A 22,480-nucleotide genomic window follows, 5' to 3' on the forward strand; every position below is an offset into this window, starting at 1 on the left:
AAGAGTTATGATAATTCGATTACCCCACATGGCATACTCAATCAACTATCTGTCGTGACAAGTTCGGGAACCATAGATCCGTGCTCGTTGGGATACACGATTCTCTCGAGATATTTTTTTATGGGAAAGTGCAACCGTGTATCCCGAGGAGCGCAGATCTACGGTTCCCGAATTTGTCACGTCAAGATAGTCAGTTGAATTTGCCACGTGGGGTAGTCAGATTATCATGATTATTCTCAAAATGCTCTTCTGACGTGGCATTTGCTAGAAACACCCTCAGGATACACAACTGCACATCCTCATAAATTTGTGCAATTGTGTATTCTGATGAAAGAAAAATCTATAGTTTTGGCACATCCCACGTCAAGAGAGTATTATGGGTATGCCACGCGGGGTGTCAAATTATTTTTACTCTTTAAAATAATCTTGAATGAGATGATTTTTCAAAAGATTTTTAGGATTTCACATAATCTCGCTTGACCGATTATACGAAACTTAATGAGGGTAGTTTTGTAAATAGGGGATATCTCAATACACTTGGGTTCATGCGAGTGGTTGATTTAGGGTTTTGTGAAATTTCGGATTGACTTTTCTATAAACAAAAAGTTCTTCTAATTTTAACATTCATTTTAAGAGAGTTGTTAATGGACCATTTTTGGATCTGATCTAGGTTGATTTGGTACCGATTTGATAAGTATCGAATCAGGTAGTAATCTGATAAGTATCGAATCATATTCTTGGCGGATTGGATTTTTATTGGATTTCACTAATACAATCCAAAACCAATCTAATAACAATCCGATATAGCATGAATCGGACCAAATCCAATTTGATGTACAAAATCTAAACAAATTTTCATATATTTAATTGAATATATAATATAATTTCTACCATTTAGTGGGATCAGAGGTCCTTATTGGATTGGGACATGATCAATCCAAATCTAATCCAATAAGATATCAGATCGGAACCTTATCGGAATATAATTGTTCCAAACCCAAAGTTATCAACTTGGAATAAATCAAATTTCGGGTCTAGCCTGATCCATTGACAAGCCTAGCTTTTAAGATCAATGAGCCAACTCAAAACTCAATGGAGTCAACTTGAATAAGTTTGAATCGTGTGGTAGGGTATTAACTGTTGGTTTCAATTCGATTCTTAAAATACGTAAAACGGGGAACTTTGCATATATATATATAGGGTCCCTTTCAGCAACAAACATTTTGACAAACATTTTGGCAAAACATTTTCAAAACATGGGTTAGAGGTTTTGGAATGGGCTGATTTTTGGTGAGGATGATCTCTACGGTGAGGAGATCATCCTCATCAAAAATCAGCCCATTCCAAAACTTCTAGCCCCATGTTAACAGGTTGAAAAATTGTGGACCGTCCATTTTTTGTAAACCATTTTTGATGGGTTAGAAGTTTTGGAATGGGCTGATTTTTGGTGATGATGATCTATTCCCTGTAGAGATCATCCTCACCAAAAATCAGCCCATTCCAAAACCTGTAACTCATATTTTCAAAAATGTTTTGCCAAAATGTTTGTCAAAATGTTTGTTGCTGAACATTTCCCATATATATATATATATATATATATATATATATAGGGTCAGGTTCAAGGGCCGTCTGAGAAACCGTCTAAGAAAACTTTCGACGGTAAATAAAATTTTAAAATATGGGTTAGAAATTTTGGATTGAGCTGATTTTTTGTGAGGATGATCTCTATGATGGGAAGATCATCCAAAAAAAAAATCAGCTCAATCTGAAACTTCTAACCCCGTTAAAAGTGATTTAGAATGTGGACCGTCGATTTTTTACCACTTTTTATCACTAATTTGTAAATCACTTTTGATGGATTTACAAGTTTCTGATTGAGCTGATTTTTTGTGAGGATGATCTTCTCATCATAGTGACCATCCTTGCAAAAAATCAGCTCAATCCAAAACCTCTAACCCTTATTTTGAAAAACGAAAGTTTTCTTAGACGGTTTCTCAGATGGCCCTTGAACCGCCCCCATATATATATATATATATATATATATATATATATATATATAACTTAAGTATACAAGTTATAATTATAATATTAAAAAATTCTAAGTTAAATAGAAATAACTTGGTAAAATAATCTAAATTTTAAATATGAATTATGAAATAAAAAATCAATTAAAAGATATTTGGTTCGTTGAAGCAAATGTTTTGATTTGCTGAACCTAACCAAAATTTGATTTGTTTGTGATTCGTTTGATTTTATGAACCGTACCACAAACTAATTCATTTTATACCGATTTGCGATTCGGACTAGTAAAAACGAATTGGGTAACATAAGTTTGACTATATGTAGTCATCTTGAGATGATTAATATGGTTTTAACTGTCTAGAGTTGCTTCTTAAAATGAAATTCTGACTTAAAGCATCCAAGTAATTAAAATGGGCAAGAATTACATCAGTATGAATATGAGGAGAACATCTTCATTGCACGAATAACGATGTGTGTGGATTTTCATGCATTATAAAGATTGCATCTTATGGATTTTACTCATCAGTTCATCTTCCAAGAGCCCAAAGTTTAAACTGGTCTGTAAGCATAAAAGGCCCAACAATCTAATTACAAAGCAAAAAAAAAAAAACTTGTATATTAAAGCAAAGTCATAATTATAAATACGATTATATTTACAAAATCTAAATAAATTTAAAATAATTAATTAAATATATAATATGATTTCTAACAGTTTACCAGATCAAGTGCTTGTTGGATCGGGACATGATCGATCCAAATCCAATCCAATAAGATATCAAATCGAAACCTTTTTGGAATATAATTGATCCAGACCCGAAGTTATCAAACTCAAAATAGGATCTCTCTCTTATTTATTAGATCAGTTCAGAATCCAATATAATTCCTATCAGATTGCAACCAAATTGATCGTAATCCGATCTGGACCCAATCCATTGTCAGCCCAAGTCTTAGCCCATTTGAGGCCCCACTCTCTTTGGTCAGGACCCAAGCATAATAAGCCTGGCTCGTTTTCATTCATAAATAAATTAGACATTGATATATAAAAATAGATGATTTGGTTGTTATTAGTGGAAAAATAATATATACTCAGATCTTCGACAAGTGATTTCTTGAAAAAGTCAAAATTTAATTTAACACATCTTACCTCATCTCGGGGCAATATGTTGGACAACCGAGTCATAAAAGTAAAAATCATTTGACGTAGAGAAACAATTTAATTAGATAGTCCAAAATTTCAACTTTGAGTTATCTTTTTAGTAATTTAGAAATATTGAAAGCATCTACATCGGACTCTTTAAAGTGTGTTGGGTTTTACTTTAAAGAGTGAAATATGAAAAAACTGTCTCCAAGTGACTCTTTAAAAGTAAATGTTAAAATAAAGAGAGGGATTCCACTCTCTACATATAGAGAGCCTCCAAAACTAGTTATTTTAATGTTAAAAAATGAAAAATACTTTCCTTATTAATTTAGTAAGATTTCAAATCTTGTTAAGGGTCATTGGGCCCACATGGATTATTACATAGGCAATCCAACACAACATCCCTCTTTATTTCATAAAAAAAAACTCATATCTAAAAAATAAAAAAATAATATTTTTTAAACTTGATCAAAGGTGTTGAAAATGGATAGCTATCGAACTCCCAAAACTTAAAATTAAATTTAACGATAAAAATAATATATATATGTATTTCTTTTAAAATTCTTAGAATTTCATTTTCTACAAGCCTGTAACATTAGATCGTGTTTCTGGATGTCAAGATGTGAGCTCACAACCCTCAGTAGGATTTAAGTAGGTTTTAACAATATTTGTTTGTAAACTAAAATAATATTAAATATTAAGGATAGAGAAAGAAATCTTGAGTTTGTTGGAGTTGGGATCGAATTTTACACGATCTAAAATAACTTTTGTTACCTTTTTCTTACAAAAGATACTCTTTATTTTAAAAAACATTGTTGAAGATGCTCTTATCCCCAAAAAATTTAGTGGGATGATGAAGGGGAGGATACACGAAACACAAAATTCATTTCTTTATGAAAGACTAATTGTGCAAGTAACTCCTTGTGTTCTACATGATCACAAAATTCAATGAATTTATTTAAAAAGAAAAAAAGAAAAAAATCTTGAAAGGACAATTTTCTTTTTTTGCTTATCGTGGGTATCCCCACCCTTCAGGTGAGACTAATTCACGATCACATGGACCACCCCCTTAAAAAGTCCTATGTGCAACTGGTTGAACTGAGGGTCAATCGGATCCTCAAGGGTAGCCCCAAGGAATTCATAGCTTCGTGCGGTTTCGAACACTTGACCTACCCTTCCTCAGAATGACAAACTTGTTAATTAAATCATTGAATAAATGTATCAGTCAACGACCCCTTCCCCTTCAACCTTAAGATTCTTTCTTTTTCAACAGTTAAATCTCAAGAATAAGATAGAGTTTTTAGAGATGTTGAAGTTGATAAGTTTTGGGGAGAAATTCAAAAACATTACATATATATAATCCAAAAAAAAAAATATGGGATTTTTCTTGAAATACCTAGCCAAATATTTGTTGAATCCAAACTTGATTACCTTAATATTACATTGTGGGTATTTGTGTCATTTAAATTATGATCTTCTTTTCACAGTGTTAGAGTATTAGACATGAAGCACTATAATAAGGTATATTACGATACACCAAAATCACATTCCTATGAAAAGTTTGATGGAATATATGAACGAATTGTAAAAAGAGTAAAAGAGACTTGATGCCCGACAAGCAATGGTGGGATCGCCCATCGGAAGAGGACTGAATTAGAAGACCAAGACTTTGATACCATGTAGAAATTTAATTTTATTGAGAATTCCTGTATGATCATTACAAGAACCCTAAAAGGGTTTATATAGAAATAATAGAGAATCCTAAATAATAATTAAATCTAAATAATCTTATGTAATCTTTCTAAAGATTATATCTATCCTAATTGGTGTATCATAATACACCTTATTACATTAAATCATGTCTAATATTCTAAGACACAATAACAAAATACGAGTTTCAATAAGTCCACATTTTGGTCACAAAGTCAATTTTAACTTTTAGGTGAGGAAAATATCATCGATTAGGTATTAATATCTCAATTTCAAGTATTTTTCGACAAACATATTTTTGTACTACTTGTGATGTTGAATATATAAGATATGCTTTTGATGTTTGGGCCCCACCAATTGATTCTCTGCTGGTGATGGTCTCATCAAATGTTGGGTGATGAAATTATTGGAACCTCATAATCTTTCCCATTGGAATGAGCAAAAAAAAATTCATAATTATTTATTTTTTCCTTCTTATTTTGTTTCTACATGACATGTGACAACTAAACTACCCGTTGAATATTCAAAAGAAATAGACAAGAAGTGATATGATTAAGATGCTTTTATTCAGTTGTCTTATGCACCCTCAACTTCCCACACAAAAGCTAAAGAAAGAAAGAAAAACAATGGGATGCCCACTGACCCATTCTTGATGTAAGGGTTTTTGCCACATATGTAATCTATGCATGTTCTCATCAATCTGTATAGTTGATTAGTGGGCCCAATTTGTTGAGTTTAGTCCCACATTAGATACTCATTGCCTTGTCTCTCTCCTTATAATCTTGTAGGCCTCTCCACTCATTGCCAATTTATTTTGAGTAGGACCCCCAAATTTATCACAATTTATATGATTCCAAGGACCCCATTAATTTAATTGGGATATCTTAATCATGTGATGATCGACTCCTCAGATGGTTAATATTTTTTAATTTGATTTTTTGCTAAAGTAGGCTCTCTAAATGGAATAATATCAGAAACTAAATCAAGATACATGCACATAAAGAGATACATAAATTTATGTATTTCCCTCAAGATTAAGGTATGTTCATGAATCCAAATCGATTCCACTATGAAAAGAAAATACTTTGTTACAGGCACTCTTTCATCGATTAAAAGATATACATACCCCAAAACGTAGCTAGGATTTTACATAGAGTCGTGACTTTCTTACTCGAAAATTTTCACTCAATCTGGACTCAACTAACGTGTCAAGGGCATAGAACCATAAATCTTTTCCTTCGGAATACACAAAGAAAAAGATCAACAATTCTATGCCCTTGCCACATCAACTGAGTACAGACCAAGTGAAAATTTTTTAGTCAGAAAATCATTAGTGTTTTACATATTACTAGCTCGACTGGTGAAAAATCTGGAATAAATCTCTCTCTCCCTCTCTTCCAAATACACCAAAGGACAAAAGGGATTTTCATATAAGAGCTTGATAATCCTTATCACATGGATAATTCCAAGAGCATAAATCTTTTAGTGCTTAATGCATGTATGTAGATCCATTTGATTTAAATGGTGCAAGTTTTCTATTATTATTTAATTAATTAGGAAGCTTATGAGAAGCTACCTTTTAAAAAAAAAATTGCTTATGAGAAGCCAACCCACATGTTTTATATGGAGAAAGAGTTAATTTATAATGGGAGACAACATTAAGTGGATATCAAGATATACATCTCCCCTTCTCAATTGCTTTAATTCACACCAAAGGGATGACATATATGGCTTTTAAAAGTAAGGAATCCTAAACTTTAGACCCAAATATGTAGGGACTACCCATGTTTAGTATTTGTTCTCTCACTTTTGGGGTCAATGGTCAAAGGTTACTTCTTATTGAAGCTAAGATCAACTTATGTAAAATTGTCAACAAGTAATAATATTTTAATTAATAATCTGAATTTTTTTAACTTCAAGTCAACTTTCCATCGGGCTACATGGGAGTTTGAACTTTCAAGTTGTAAATCAAATAATGGAGTCCGACTTTGAATCGGGTAGCATGCTTCAAAATTTGAAGAAACCCTCCTCGTTACAAAACATGCGAGGTTCTGAATTTATTTCACGCCCTTACATTTTTGTCAAAATTTAAAATATATCCTAAAAAATGACACGTGTAATCCAATGGAAGGGGTTGCTTCAAAGGTTTTTTTTCAAATAAATGCATGTTACTTGCTAAGTAACTCTTTTCAAGTTTTCACACCAAGTAATAACCTCAAAATTCCATGTAATGATTAACTTGATCAAATTTTGACTCGGGTGAGTTTTAAAACTATTGTTTAGAATACGTCCACTGAACTCGTAATCACCATTTGATAGGATGAATCGATGTTGATCAGCTAGATGATCTGTATTTTCATTTAGATAATAATAATAAGAAAATCAACTTGACAACACTAGTCGTGGCATGACGATTGAATTCAACTTTTACCGACATTTTTTGACAAGAGCCAATATTTCTTCAAGCAAGGTGGCAACCACATCATTCACTATTAAAAATCTGGTCTTCGGGTAATGTTTTGAGATGATAGAAAAATCGAAATAGTCTTGATCAAAATATTTTAGAATATTCTAAGATTGAAGTATTATGAGACAATCCAAAGTATTTCTGAGATATCCAATATGTTGGGGTCAACACTCCGTTCTAGCTTTAATTGGAATCAAAATATCTTAAAAAAATATTTTGAAACAATACGAAACTTTAAATCATGTATAACTCACTAAAAAACAAAAAGAAAAACAAAAAACAAAAAACAAAAAATGAAAAACAAGTAGGAGATTAAAAAGGGAATAAGCTCACAATTGACTTTATGTCATGAAAGTAATTGAGTTTTTGCCCATTGATGTGGAAGGGGCATCACCTCATCCAATTATCTAATATCCCCACATTTACAAGTCCTATGCTTTGAGATCCAAATCAATATGATAGTTCGCTCCATAAAAGGAGTTCCCAATACATTTTAGGAATCTAGTTCCTAATGTGCCCACTCAAACGAGAGAAAGGACAATCCTAAGTGCTCAACATGCCAAGGATTGTGTAAAAATACGATTAAACAATTTTCTCTTATTAATTGATAAGGGGATTACATCCTTTTATAATAAATAGTCCTAGTCATAATACATCACTTTTACCAATTCTACTCCTACTAAAATACATATCTAAATCAAATACTTACTAATTCAATAATAATTCGTATCGATAGAATCCTAATAGAAATAGAAATCAAATCTAACGAAACAGAGTCCTAACAATGCCCCTCTCTAAAAATCGACCATATTCTCGTGGCGGTATTTTCATCATCCACTTCATTTCGTTCTTCTAGTAAATATATTTGCATCTTCTTACATCAATGTCCTGGAGTATAACGTTCATCTCAATTATAATACAACCCTTTGTCTTGTTGAACTTTCATCTCATCATTTAAAATTCGTTATGCGGGTACCATGATCATCTCATGTAGATTTTTGGTGTGTGTTTGACCGTTGGTAACCAATCCTGGCATTGGTCAATTTTCACGCCGAAGTCGGAACAATTTATCTTCTTGTTGTCGAACTAACATCATTGCCTCTTGTAATGTTAGAGGTTGAAACATCAACACTTCTTGCCCGATCTCGTCTCGAAGGTCTTGAATGAAGGACCCCATCAAGGCTCTATCTGTCCAACCATTAACTTGATTGAAAAGTCATTCAAATTCTTCTTAGTAATTTTGTACAGATCCAGAATCTTGTTGTATTTTTGCCAACATTCCATCAAGATTTTCATAATCAGTTGATCCAAAAAGAACCAACATGGCTTTCGCCATTCTTTCCCATATAAGATCTGGATTGATACGATTATACCATTGAAATCAATTTGACACAACTCCCTCCATGTGGAACGAAGAAAGGAAAGTCTTTTCGTTTTCAATAGTTTGATGGTAATAGAAAAATTGTTCTGCTTTGTATATAAATTCCAATGAGTTATTTCCGTCAAAACGAAGGAAATTGATCTAAGCAAGGCATGGAAACAATCGTCCATCAATTTGATCTTCCTGAGGCCTTGGAACTGTTTGATTAACAAGATCACCAACCTGGTTTCCTACCTTTGAATTTCCACCAACAACCTTAGTGACTTGTACTTGAGGATTCGGTAAGGGGGTGACTTATACTGTTGATTCAGTAAGGGCACAGTAGTTTCCTCTAAACGGTCCACTCGCTCCTCCAAGATACTCATCTTTATTTTCTTATTTGTTGGCATGCCCAAAATAGTGCTCTGACAACAATTGTTAGGAACCTAGTTCTTAATGTGCCCACTCAAACGAGAGAAAGGGCGATCTCAAGTGCTCAACACACCAAGGATTGTGTAAAAACACAATTAAAAAATATTCTCTTATTAATTAATAAAGGGGATTACATCCTTTTATAAACAAAGATTTCTAGTCCTAATAGTTTACTAATTCTACTCCTACTAAAAGACATATCAAAATCAAATACTTACTAAATCAATAATAAATCCTATCGATAAAATCCTAATAAATAGAAATCAAATCTAACAAAATAGAGTCCCTAACAATATACAAGGAAGTAGGCACTCAAGTCTAAGGTGTTAACTCCCTCTTTCATTAATAATTGGGTCTATTAAGGTCTCTTTCAACATTGACAATCATTTTTTTTTTAATGATGGAATGTCCAGATCTTAGGCCCGACTAGTAGGAATGAGACAACTGACTTCTTAGACGGTCATATCTCGCCCAAATCCCCTAGGTACATGCAATACCCCTACTTAAAGCAACTCTAATGTAGGCATCCCCTTCCAAATATCTTTTTGCAAAGTCAGAACCTCAAGAAGGGACTCCAACACACTGGGGCTCAGGTTTATTACTTGAACTTTTTGTGGAGAGAGAAAAAGTGGAAGAGGAAAAAGAAGAGAATGATTTTCTCTCTCTCTACATGTTAGCGGGAAAAAGCTATGGCAACCAAGCCAATTTACTATTGCTAAATTTTGTGAAAACCTAAAAAAAATATTAAAATATCTCTGAAGAGTAATTTTGGCTCATATTAGTGGAGTGCAAATCCTTTGAATAGGCATAGTTGCTCTCTACAATAAAATATCCAGTAATTATGCCTATTTGTGTTGGAGTTGCTCTTACTAGGCAAGATATGATAAATCCTTGTGGGTGGCAAATGAGGGGTTTGAACTAATGACCTCTTCCTTTTTGGATGGAGGCCATGATCACTATGCCCAAAACTTGTTGGTTTGTTTCTACTGTTTGTGGAAACTAGTGGAACACATTCCACTCTGTGTTTGAATCATAAACAAATAGTTTAAGAAGATTCTTTTGTCTAATAATCTGAAATAGCAAAGACAACACAATCTACAAAATATCTCTTTTTTTTTTTTGAATGGTGGTGGCGGCACCACGATGGTGTAATGGGGGGTGTTAATGATTTCATGATGGTGATGGTTGTGGTGACAACAATGATAATCATAGTAACAACTATAATGCAATGGTTGTGGTGGTATTTACGACATCAATGGTGGTAGTGATAGAGGTGGTGACAAAGGTGGAGGTGCTAGTCAAGGTGGTGGTGGAAGCAACGTGACAATAGTGGTGGTGGTGGCATTGTCGTGGTGACATGTTTGACAAATTTCTTGAAAATCAACATTTTTCTCACAATTTGTAGGACTTTTGACAAAGAAATTTTCACAAATTTGATATCTTTCAACATAATAAGTAAACAAATCAATTTTTTATATCAAAATGGACTTTTCCTAAGAAAGAAAGGTAACTTGACATGAGAAATTATATTATTAAAAAATAAGTGCTTGTTACACCTACAGTTCATAGTAGACACAAATAGAGATGTGTGTGGGGTTACTTTTTGGCTCTTTAAGGGGAAATAGAGACCTTGGAACATGAACAACTCTCCCTTTGTTAAGCTAGCCTATTAAAGGGAATTCTGTATTCTTTGGGTCTTAGGATAAAGACCTTGTGCTAACAATGTACATCTGCTCGCTCGATTATGATTATTGATTGCACCTTCATGCAAATACCCTAATTTGAAATTCCAAACAACTATTCAACCTTATTATGTCCATAGGTCGTGAGTTCGATACCCACTATGAGCATTGATTCCTTAGGGACCACCCACGAGGGCACACCCTCACTTATCTAGTTTGTGTGATGTGTCGAACGTTACACACGGATAAGGACTAGTCCTTGGACAAGACCAAGGTCTATGGACTGGGCAAAGTCCTCATACGAACGGGGTCCACTGTCTATAGGGATAACCGATTCTAAAAAGTAAAATTAAAAAAACAAATCTTACTATGACCATTTTTTAAGGTTAATTAGGGCAAGGACATGTGACCCCTTTGTTTTGGACAATACTTTTCTATCCAATTACTAACCCGAAGGGCACAATCTGTTGTTAGTGTCCTTCACAATTTGTTAATTACTAAAGAGTTTATATGATTGCAAAGGAAATATTAAAAATAATAATAATTTTTAGAAAAATGATCTTGAAAAAATATAATTTCTTATAAGTAATTTTCATTTTTTAATTACTCCTACGAAAATGTCAGAAAGAAAATTATGTGGGGAACAATATGAGAGAATGGCATTGGGAGTTTTTTTTTTTTTTTCTAATAAAATTTATTTTTTCTTTTTTCATTTTGGAATTGGGCTGTAGAATAATATTTTGCTATGAAAAAAATTTCCCATGGTAAATCACATTTTTCTCGTTAAATGATTTCAACCCTAAAAAATAAATAAATCTTTCATAAAAAATATAAAAAAAGACATTTGAATTTAGATATGTGGCAAATAAAATTTATAATTGTCGAAGTGCAATAAAATTATACTAATTGCAGATAATCTCCAACCTAAACATCTGTCTTGATAGAAATGCAAGCACTTCGTCCCAAATATAAACTGGTGAAAATATTCTAATGCAATTCATCGACATGACATCATCCATACAAACAAAAAAAAAAAATTTTATATTACTCCATTGCTAATGTTAGAAACATGGAGCAACATTGACAATTTGACCCCACATGTGATGATACGAATCAAATATCCTAATTTAGAAATAATCGTGATTAGGAAAAAACCTTCCAATATGAGGATAAGGACGAAGAAAGAAAATCTACAAATATGGGGTCATCTATGACTAAGTATTGCAATCTCTAAATCCAAATTAGTATTGTCTTGTAAAAATCGTATATGACTTGATTGTCAACGAGTGTATAGGTGGACCAATTGTTGGATTTATAGAAGGAACAATATCAGGAGAATAAGAGAGAGATCGTCAACAAATGGTTGAAAAACCAGATTCTATCCTCACAATACTAAATAATTGAGTCATGATAATCCGAAGCCTGCTCTGACATACGCCCGCCCACATCACAGAACCATAGATCACTTGACTTGAGATACACAAAAAAGATTACATGAGATGATCTATTGTTTTGTGATGAGGGCGTAAGGGGGCGTCAGAAAATCGTTATTCTAAATAATTTTTTGATCAAAATCTTTTATCTATTCATATTTTCAATCATTGTATTCTAGATTATGAACTTCTTCATCATAATCCCAAATTATTCTCCTAAAAAAAAAAAAACAATTAATTGGTGCTCGATCTAAACTTTCTAAGTAGGACCCACATTTATTATCTCCAATATTCTCAAGTTTCAACCTTTTAGAAAATTAGATATACAAAGGGCATGTAATATTCTACACCAGCCAATACTGATTTACAACTGACATAATTACATATAAAAAAATTAAAAAGAAAAAGAAAAAGCTTCTTTCCTCTATTAAAAAAAAAAAATTACCTTAAAAAGTAGAAATAAAATGCCAAAAAGAAAGCTTAAAAAGGAAAAAAATAAGAAATAGCAGAGAGAAAGTGAGAAAACAAGTATCATCTTTTGAGGACTGTAACATGAGCCGCGATGCACGCGCAGTCGTATCAGCTATCGTCCTTCCAAGGCAGAGACCTTACTTGTGGTCCCCACTACACACCAAACAAATACACAGATCCAGTACAACTGGTTCCACAACGTATCTTTATAGGCTGACATGTGGCGTTCTAATTCACAGATACGTGTCTACTATGTCCTTTCCACTGCGTGCCAATTCAAAGATGCATTTATTATTCCTGGATTCGCTTCTCATCATCGTCCAATGAAATTTCGAAACGTGAGTGTCTCTAGCTGGAATTATAACCTTCGGAAGTAGAATATTTACGTTACGACCATTAAATTATAGTAAATTAGAGGCACCCCTCCAAATTTTGATTAATATATGAGATACTACCTACGTTTACAAAATAATGACATGCCCCTTGACCACATACTACTATACTAGCACAAAATGACCTAAAAGTCCCTTATCATCAACCTATAAACAGAAACCCTTTGTTTATTTATTTATTTATCTTTTTTAAACCATATTATCTTCCACATCTATGAAAAAAAAAAAATTCAACTTCAAAATATTTTGGGAGAGATTCAAGATCATATTTTAAAGCAAAATAAGGGTTTTTAATGAGTCATTCTGGAGTGTGTATGAATCATAGATGATTTTTCACTCGTATCTTGATGAAAAATATTTGTGGTTCCTTTACACTTTCATGTAAGGATGTGTGATGTGAGGTACAATTTTAAGGTCACTTTAGTTTTATTCGTTTTTAACATGTTAAAGAGATGGATTGATGGTGTAATATGTTTATAAAAAAAATAGTAGTCTGTGATTTTACTACACCATTGTACTGTGGATCTTCTAAATTTACAATATAACAATAGTGAAATTATTATTTTAAAATTTATATTAACAAATTATTTATTTAAGATTGATTAATTTTCAAGAAGGTTTTTGTGAAGATCAGAGATAAATCCCTTGTGTTTTTAAAATAATAACGAACTCCTTGATTCCAATCCTTTATAAGAGAGAATATAAATTGATTGAAAAGTCATGGCCTCAAACCTTTGCAAAAAAAAAAAAAAAAACAAAAAAAAGAAATCCTTATTTTCCCCCCAAAATTGTAGCTACTTGTATACCTATTAGGATTCATTAAAATTTGATAATTAATCCAATTCTTTTCATTTTCATTCTTCATTTGTCAAATTTAAAGAACAAAAAAGGAGTTTGGGGGAGGTCAAAGGTAATTGATTTTTTAGAAGAAAAAAGTAGGGTTTCGTCAAAAGGTTTTTGATGTTGGATTGAAGACAACCTTGAAGAGGTTTAAAGTTAAATTTCTTTATGTTAGAGATTGGACACAATGGGTATTTTCAAAAAAAATATTGAAAAAATTGAGAGTTTTGTCATGTAAGTGTTTTTGGTAATTTATTAGTTTGATAAAAGACTAAGGTTAAGAGATTTGTCATTTTGAACATGAAGGTACCAAAAATATTCAACAAATATCCAAGGCGTTGCCTGAATTGCCCTCAAATCATTATTGTCGTCTTGTTGTTGGAATAAGAGAATTTCAAAGAAAAAAAAAATTCTTAAAAGTCAAATAAATTACAGGATTCTCTATAGATTTTCATTAATGTTGTGCACTAATTATTTCGAAAAATTGTTTATGTGACGAAATACCCCTTAATAATGGATTATGGATCTGGGTATATTATTACCCTCCCTGACTTGACCCGTTGGCTCTCCTATAATCTACTATCCCCTATGGATCCTTCAAGGCTTTGTGCTTGGATTGAGAGAAATGGAGAGAAGAGAGGAGAAAATAAATGAATTTCTCCCATTTCTCTCGTTTGGATTGTTAAGGGGGGGAGGGGGAGAAGAGAAAAAATTAAAGAGAATATTAAAAAAAAAAAAAAAGGGTGAATTTTCTTTTTCTCAAAAGTGGAGAGAAACCTTTTTAATTTTTTCTATAATTCTAATTACATCCCTAAATCTCCATTGTCAATCTAAACAAGGTGGAGAGAGATTGAGTTTCTCTTCTCTCCACTTCTCCCAATCCAAACATATAGGCTATAACCCATCAAAAAAACATCTCTAACACACTCACAAGCACTCAGACTGACTATCGTGTTGCTTGACCAAGTCATTGGTTCATCTAGGTTAACCTAGTGGGTCCAACTTGGATCTGAAATGAAACTTAAACCCCACTAGAAATCATTAATCGGGAGTTCGGGACCATTAAAATTATAGGACATCTTTTGCATCAAAAGGTTCATCACAATTGATTATATGCGATTAGTTGACTTTGACTTCATTGCAAATTTAACGGTTGGGATCAATGATTGATAGTGGTGATATAAACTGCACCAAATAACACCCAAAAGAAACCTTAAATTGTAGGTTTTTATAATATTTAAAGGGTCCTATTATTCCATAATCATCCTCAAAGAATAACAAAAATTCATAATGTTGGTAACTTTTTTATCCCCTATCGCTCTCTCTTAGGTCTTAGCGTTCCCACATCACTTCTTTCTTATTTATGCTTCGCTTTATCACAGTGTAGAAGAAACTCGTAAGAGAGAGATTATTATTATTATTATCCCAATAAAAAAATAAAAAATAAAATGTCAAGTTTCTTCCCTCATCTCATCTGTGAGGGTCAAAGGCCTCTCTCTCTCTCTCTTTTTATGTTGGGTTGTTAATTCTGTGATATTGGGATTTCTCAGAGCTAAAATCCTTCAAGGGTTCTTCTCTATTTTTGTTCTTCATTTGGGTTCCGTTGTAATCTCTACTGAAACATGAGGATTGTTGATGATGAATCGAAGGATCAGTTTCCAGTAGGTATGCGTGTTCTAGCAGTTGATGACGATCTCACTTGCTTGCGCGTGTTGGAGACTCTACTCCGCCAGTGCAACTATCATGGTTCGTTTGATTCCTTCTACTCTTACTTGGTTTTGTTTGTGATTTTTGGGAGATGGGTTGTTTAGATTTTTTAGATTCTCCCAATAATTTCTCCAGATTGGTTTTCATGTTTTCTTCAGTTTCAACTCAGATAGTTTTATTTTTTATTTTTTTGCTTGCATTTGTTTTTGTTGATTTGATTGGATTTTGTCTTTAGTTTTTGCCCTTTTAGATCAAAGTGGAATTTCTCCAAAGGAGCTTTCTATGTTTCCTTCATTTTCAGCTCAGTTGTTCTTATCTTAGTTTTTCTATTCTAGGGTTCTATTTTTGTTATTTCATAGCTAGAAATTCTTTTCTATTTGATCAGATTTATTTATTTATTTTTTAAAATTATAGCATAGAAGATACTTTATCCAACTGGGGTTTTCATGATATCCTTATTCATAATTCAGGCAAATTTATCTTCATTTTTCCCATGAATTCATAGAGGTCAATTTCATACTGACTTCTGCTTTTATCGTTTCACGACCCCATATTAGGATTTTGATTTTGGGCTATGTTTTGATTTTATCCTTTTGGATCATAGAAAGTTTTCAAAGTTGAGTTTTTGTCAATTTGATTATGTTTTTTGCAGTTACGACGACAACCCAAGCCGTTAATGCTCTAAACATGTTGAGAGAGAACAAAAACAAATTCGACTTGGTCATCAGCGATGTTCATATGCCTGACATGGATGGATTTAAGCTTCTTGAGCTTGTGGGGCTTGAGATGGACCTACCTGTCATAAGTGAGCAAGGAATCCTCTCTCAGATTTTCTATATGTAATAATGGTGTTATTTTTTTCTTTCTTGGGATGGTTAATTATATGGTTTTGTTGATCCTAGTTTAAGGCTTTCATGATGATGTTGATGATGTTTATTGCAGTTTATCCAATTTGTTACTCACGATGAATTGTAGATTTACACAGAAGTAATCCCAAGTTAGCTTCAAGCCTATATTTCTTTGTGTCTAATTCTAGAAAGTTTACTAAAAGTAATTTGTAATTTTCTCTAGAAACTAAGGAACGGATCAGCTTCTATGAAATGCAATTACTTGACGAGATGTAACTTTGACTTTTAATCTTTTAAATGATCTTAGTGTTGTCTGGAAATGGAGACACGAAGCTTGTGATGAAGGGGATTACCCATGGTGCTTGTGACTATTTGTTGAAACCCGTTCGAATTGAGGAGCTCAAGAACATATGGCAACATGTAATCAGGAGAAGGAAGTTTGATTCGAAGGATTCGTATAATTCAGAGAAGCCTCATGAGGGTATGGGTGAAGGTGGACAAGGACCTGTTGTGGCTGGACAAGCTGATCAAAATGGGAAACTCAACAGGAAAAGAAAGGACCAGAATGAAGACGATGATGACGAATTCGAGGAAAATGGACAAGAAAACGAGGACCCGTCGGCACAGAAGAAGCCTAGGGTTGTTTGGTCTGTAGAGCTACACCGCAAGTTTGTCGCAGCCGTTAATCATTTGGGCGTTGACAGTGGGTCCTTCTCCCATCATCAGTAATGTATTTTAATTCATTTTTGGAGCTTTTCACGCCATAATTCCAAATATTTTTTGGGGTTTCTGATGCAGAGGCTGTACCTAAGAAGATACTAGATTTGATGAACGTAGACAATATTACTCGAGAAAATGTGGCAAGCCATCTTCAGGCACAAACCATTCTCTTTTCTTGGTTACATTCATACTTCTGTTTCTTTTTTCTTTTTTTTTCTTTTTTTTCATTATAGCTTACTTTCCCACTTTTTTACTGCAGAAATATAGGCTTTACTTGAAAAGGATCAGCTGTGTGGCGAGCCAGCAAGCTAACTTGGTTGCTGCTTTGGGTGGTAGAGATCCGTCCTATTTGCGCATGCGTTCATTGGACGGACTTGGAGATTTTCATTCCTTGACTGGATCAGGGAACCTTTCAAATCCCTCATTGGCATCGTTCCCGCCAGGTGGGATGCTTGGTAGATTGAACACCCCTACTGCTTTGGGCCTGCAAGGGGTTGGTTCTTCCGGAATGATCCAATTGGGTCGTGCCCAAAACTCCATCAACAATCTCGGGAGCCAAAATGGGAATTTACTTACAGGGATGCCCACATCATTTGAAATTGATCAATTGCAACAAAATAAGTGCATATCTCACATTGGAGAATTTTCCGTTCCCAATGATGTCTCGACAATTTTTCCACTTACTAGTGGCTTTCTGGACACCGGGGTGAGCATTGGTAGTTCGAGCAACTCTTTTCTCAATGCGTCAAACAACCAATTGTTGTTACAAGGAAACCCACAACAGGCACGAAGTCAGGGAGGTATGGGGAATCAATCTTCTGTTATAATGCCATCGTATAACTCGGAAACTTTTGAGATTGGTGTCGGTGTTTCTTCTCATTTACCTGATCAGGGTCGATGCAATGACAACTGGCAAGGTGGGTTTCCATCAAATTCTTCGTTATTGAGCAACTCTTTTAATCATGCTGATCGGTCTCCTGGTAACTTGAGAGAGAATATTTCTTCAATGGCTCCACGTATTGGGGGTCGCTCGCTTGATGTTCCCCCCACCAATGTGGTATCTTCGCCTCAAGATTTAAGGAGAGATGCACATGGCCAAGCTGGCTCAATTGGCATTAATTTTCAGCATAACTTGAAGATCTCAAACGTGGGTGGCAAGGTTGGCCAGGATATGAACTACGCTCCACGTCAGAAGGGGGGAGAGAATAAACAGAATTACACACACAATTCAAATCTTATCTTCAGTTCTTTTAACACACCAGTGCCTGTCCATGGTGTTATGGGTTCCTTAGGCCAGAATTCGGGTCAAGAGAATGCAGTTTGCAGTAGAGAAATGGATTTGACTATTATTAGCCAGTCAAATTGTAGTAATCCATTTCTCATGCAGCAGAATGGGTCGGAGAGGTCAGATACGGGGACGATGATGAGGTTGAAGGAAGATTATCTCTTGGAGCAAACTAAGTCAAAAGGTGGGTTCACGCCTAATAGTTGTGGCTCATTGGAAGATCTAATGAACGCGATGATTAAACAGGTAAATTCAATATCTTGTTTTGCTATATGGATATTCGTTAAGTATGTCTTTCGTATATATATGAAATATCATATTTTGGTTATGATACACAAGCTCAAACCCATAAATGGAAAGAACCGTGTTACTGATTTAATGGTCTGTAACTTTGTATGCTGAAAAATGTTATTAGGGGGAGTTGGTCTTGTAATGTGACCTAGTGGCATAAAGTCTGACTTGTGTCTGATGGTGTGTTGATCTTGCTTCAAGAAACCATTGAAACTCAGTTCAGTTTATTGATTTTAAGTTAGAACATTGTATGAGATGGTAATAAATGCTAAAAACAGGATGATTATATTGATATGCATTGGTATTACAAGCATTTACTCCCGTCCTGCTTATCCTTGGTTCAAAGACTTAGTTCTATAATCAGATAAACACAACTAAAAAAATTCTAGAAGTGGTGGATTCCCTAATATGGCTTAATGTTATATGATCTATGTTGTAGGTAGGCTTATATCCTTACACCTTTGGTCGCCAATTACTAATAGGGCTATAAATGGACAAGTCTTGGTGGGGTAGGGTAGAATCAGACTTCACAATGCTTTACCAGGGGCGGAGCTAGTAAGGAGCTGGTGGGGGCAATTGCCCCCACAGAACTTTGAGATACCCCTATATTTTCAACTAATTACATGCCCCATTTGTCCCCACTCCCTCACCTCTCTCCCCATTTGCCCCCACACCCTCACCTCCCTCCAATTTTTGTCCCCCCACCCCCCTTCAATTTTTTGTTGATGACATTGCCTCTTGACTAGGCCTTCTCATATACTGATTGGAAACCATTCATCTTCAAGTTCTTCAACTATACAACTAACCATAGTTTGCCCCCACTACAAGAAAATCTTGGCTTCGCCCCTGTGCTTTACCATACTCAATCATTAATGGTCAGGCCTGTCTTGGTTTTGAGTCAAAACCTCCTCACTTACTAAATGGGACTGGATTAAAATGAACTTTGTACATGTAGGAAAAACATAATTCCCGTTGATGAGCTAGTCAGTTTGGTGGGTGTAATTCACGAAACCCTTCAAAAAAAAAAATGTAAAAAAATGAAAACGATCCTAGGAAAATGTGGGGATTAGAGGCTTAAGGCTAACTAATAGAGTTCTTTTGGGTAAATGGCTTTGGAGGTTCAAGGAGGAAAAATGTTGTTTGTGGAGGAGGGTGGTTCAAGCGAAATAGGAGGAGAAGAGGTTTTGTTGGTATACCGGTGTGGCAAAAGGCTCATATGGTTGTAGTGTATAGAAGGGGATCATGAAAGGGGTTTATCAATTTGATAGGGGGGTATCTTTTAGATTAGGGAAAGGGGATAAGGTCAAATTTTGGGAGGATAGATGGTGTGGTATTTCATCTCTGTCAACTCAATGTCCTTCTTTGTATGCTTGTTCACTGCATAGGAATTGCTCAGTAAAGCGTTGTCTAATTCGAAATAGTAGCACTCACTCTTGGAATTTGTGATTTAGGAGGATTTTCAATGATTGGGAAATAACTGAGGTAACATCTCTTCTTGATCTCGTAAGTTTGATCCAATTCTCGGAGAATGAGCAGGATAGGTGGGAATGGTTCAAGGCGAAATGATAAGAGATTTTCAGTTCGTTCTTTTTATAAATTGCTTGCTTCCATTGTTTGAAGTCTTTTTCTCGGCTTCCATCATTTGGTCCACCCTTGTTCCTTTCAAGGTGTTAGTCTTTGTGTGTCTTGCTTTCTTAGGGAGGATCCTCACTTTGGATAACTTGATAATCCGGGGATGAACTATCCCAAATTTTTGCTTCTTGTTTTCAAGTAATGGGAAATTTGCTAACCACATTGTAATTCATTGTTCTTTTGCTCGGGAGATTTGGTTGTTCTTTCTGTCTCATTTTAAGGTTGAGTGGGTCTACCCTCATTCTTTCTTTTCGCTCTTGGAAGGGTGGAGTTTTAATGTCTTCTCTTAGAAAGAGACATCTTCTGTGGGCTATCCTTCCTTCAGCCATTGCTTGGGGTCTTTGGAGAAGTGAAACAACAAGGTGTTCCAGAGCAAGGAAAGTACGCCCCCATCGGTGATTATGGAGATTTTGGGCCTTTTGTATTTTTGGTCTAAGTTGAGCAGGGACTTTGTGGGAATTTCATTCAGGATTTCATTTTCAGATGGGATTCCTTGTGTGATACTTAGTATTTGTGGGGGGTTGTTCCGTGCTTCTGCTTATTGTATTGTTTGTTTGTTCTTTCTTCTCTTTTCCTTGTATGGGGGTCTCCTCAGCCTCCTTTTCTTTCAATTAATAAAATCTTTTGCACTTATATAATATAAAAAAAAATCCTAGGAAAATGTTGAATGCACATTTGCTAATCAAACCCTTCTGAAGTGATCAACCATTCAATTAGTGTTATATAGTCTGAGCTCCCAGCTTGCCTAAGAAGCTAGGACTACTTCAACAGCCCTCATATTGGGTACTAGGGGAAACAAATCAGAAGAAATGGAGGAAATACATTAGTAGCAAGGCTTGGACATGATTAAGATTTGGGCGAACTTCCATCGTCTTTCTACTATTGCAGGTTGCTTCAACTCGTCAATATCAGGCAGAGAGAACATCACTTGGATCAATCTACAATGAATTTTCTTGTGGTAGTTATCCATTAGAACAGAATTAGACTACTTCCTTTCCAAATGATCAAGTTTGAGATTTCCCATTCAATGGTAACCATTGGAATGGTGAATGAGGGAGGGGAGATGTGGTTTATCAGGAAACTTTCCATGTTTAGGAAAAATGCCTCTTCTAGAATAGTTCCCATTTGGGTGTTGCACGTGCTCGGGGAAAGGGACCCACACGCCTTGGCCCAACGTCTGGCTCTGGTCCTTCTAGTCAGACGTAAGTTCAGACACCCTGTCATCAAAAGAAAAAAAGAATAGTTCCCATTTCAGCAGTGTTTATCTTTCAAGAAAAATTCAGCATGGAAATGATCAGATGCACTCTTGGAAGTCATCTGCTTCTGCAAATAGCAGGATTAGAGTAAAGGGCCACAAAATTGTAGAAAATATGATCCTTGGGCCAGCATTATTTATTTATTTATCTAGTAAATTATTTATCTAGTAAAGCTATGGATACACTTCTCTGGTTAAAAAAAATGAAACTTAGGCAGAGGATATGTAATACAGATCCCCCATCTCCGCAAGCCCCACAGCCAAACAAGATAGGCCAATAGTTTATTTTTTTACGTGCTATAGATTCTTTTTTAAATAGAAAAATCAGCCTATTTTGGCACTCTTTAGGGCCTCCAAATACTCCCCTATATATATATATTATGTTTTGATCAATATGCACACATCATCCTGTTTTGTGTTCCTTATGAAACCCCTGTTGTCTATTAATCTCGAATTCTCTAAATAGCTTTTACAGCTATTACAGTCGGTATCCATTGTCTTAACTTTGCAATCTTTTCTCAGGCATATTTGGTAACAGTATCAGATTTATGTGATGCAGGAACACGAGGAAGTTATGTTAATGAGTGGAGATGTCGGGTACGACACTTACCCTGTCAGAACATGTATGTGAAACTTTGGTAGCTGTTACCTCCTAAGGCCAAAGGAGGGTTATATAACAACATAAATGCCCTCCTTAAAGGAGTTTGTATCATCTTGTAATCTCTTCAACTTCTATCAATTGTTTATCTGTGCAAGTTTCTTAATTCCAATTGCTATCGATTGGCTTGACCCTTA

The 22,480-nt window shown here is 34.6% G+C and overlaps 1 protein-coding gene across 2 annotated transcripts; it reads left to right on the top strand.

Moving 5' to 3' along the window:
* Positions 1-15,264: 15,264 nt before the first annotated feature.
* On the top strand, positions 15,265-22,480 carry LOC147397335 (two-component response regulator ORR24-like). 2 transcript variants are annotated; one of them, XM_086452910.1, is made up of 6 exons: positions 15,265-15,693; positions 16,307-16,459; positions 16,810-17,205; positions 17,301-17,377; positions 17,482-18,753; positions 22,245-22,480. In XM_086452910.1, exons 1-6 carry the CDS (start codon positions 15,570-15,572, stop codon positions 22,314-22,316), a joined length of 2,094 nt encoding a protein of 697 aa, XP_086309036.1. In that variant the 5' UTR covers positions 15,265-15,569; the 3' UTR covers positions 22,317-22,480. The 2 variants fall into 2 exon arrangements, with proteins under 2 accessions (XP_086309036.1, XP_086309037.1); XM_086452911.1 differs by lacking the exons at positions 15,265-15,693; positions 16,307-16,459 and adding an exon at positions 16,471-16,651.

This window comes from Akebia trifoliata, chromosome 8, assembly GCF_017979445.1.
Source record: "Akebia trifoliata isolate Shusen 1 chromosome 8, ASM1797944v1, whole genome shotgun sequence".
Taxonomy (NCBI): domain Eukaryota; kingdom Viridiplantae; phylum Streptophyta; class Magnoliopsida; order Ranunculales; family Lardizabalaceae; genus Akebia; species Akebia trifoliata.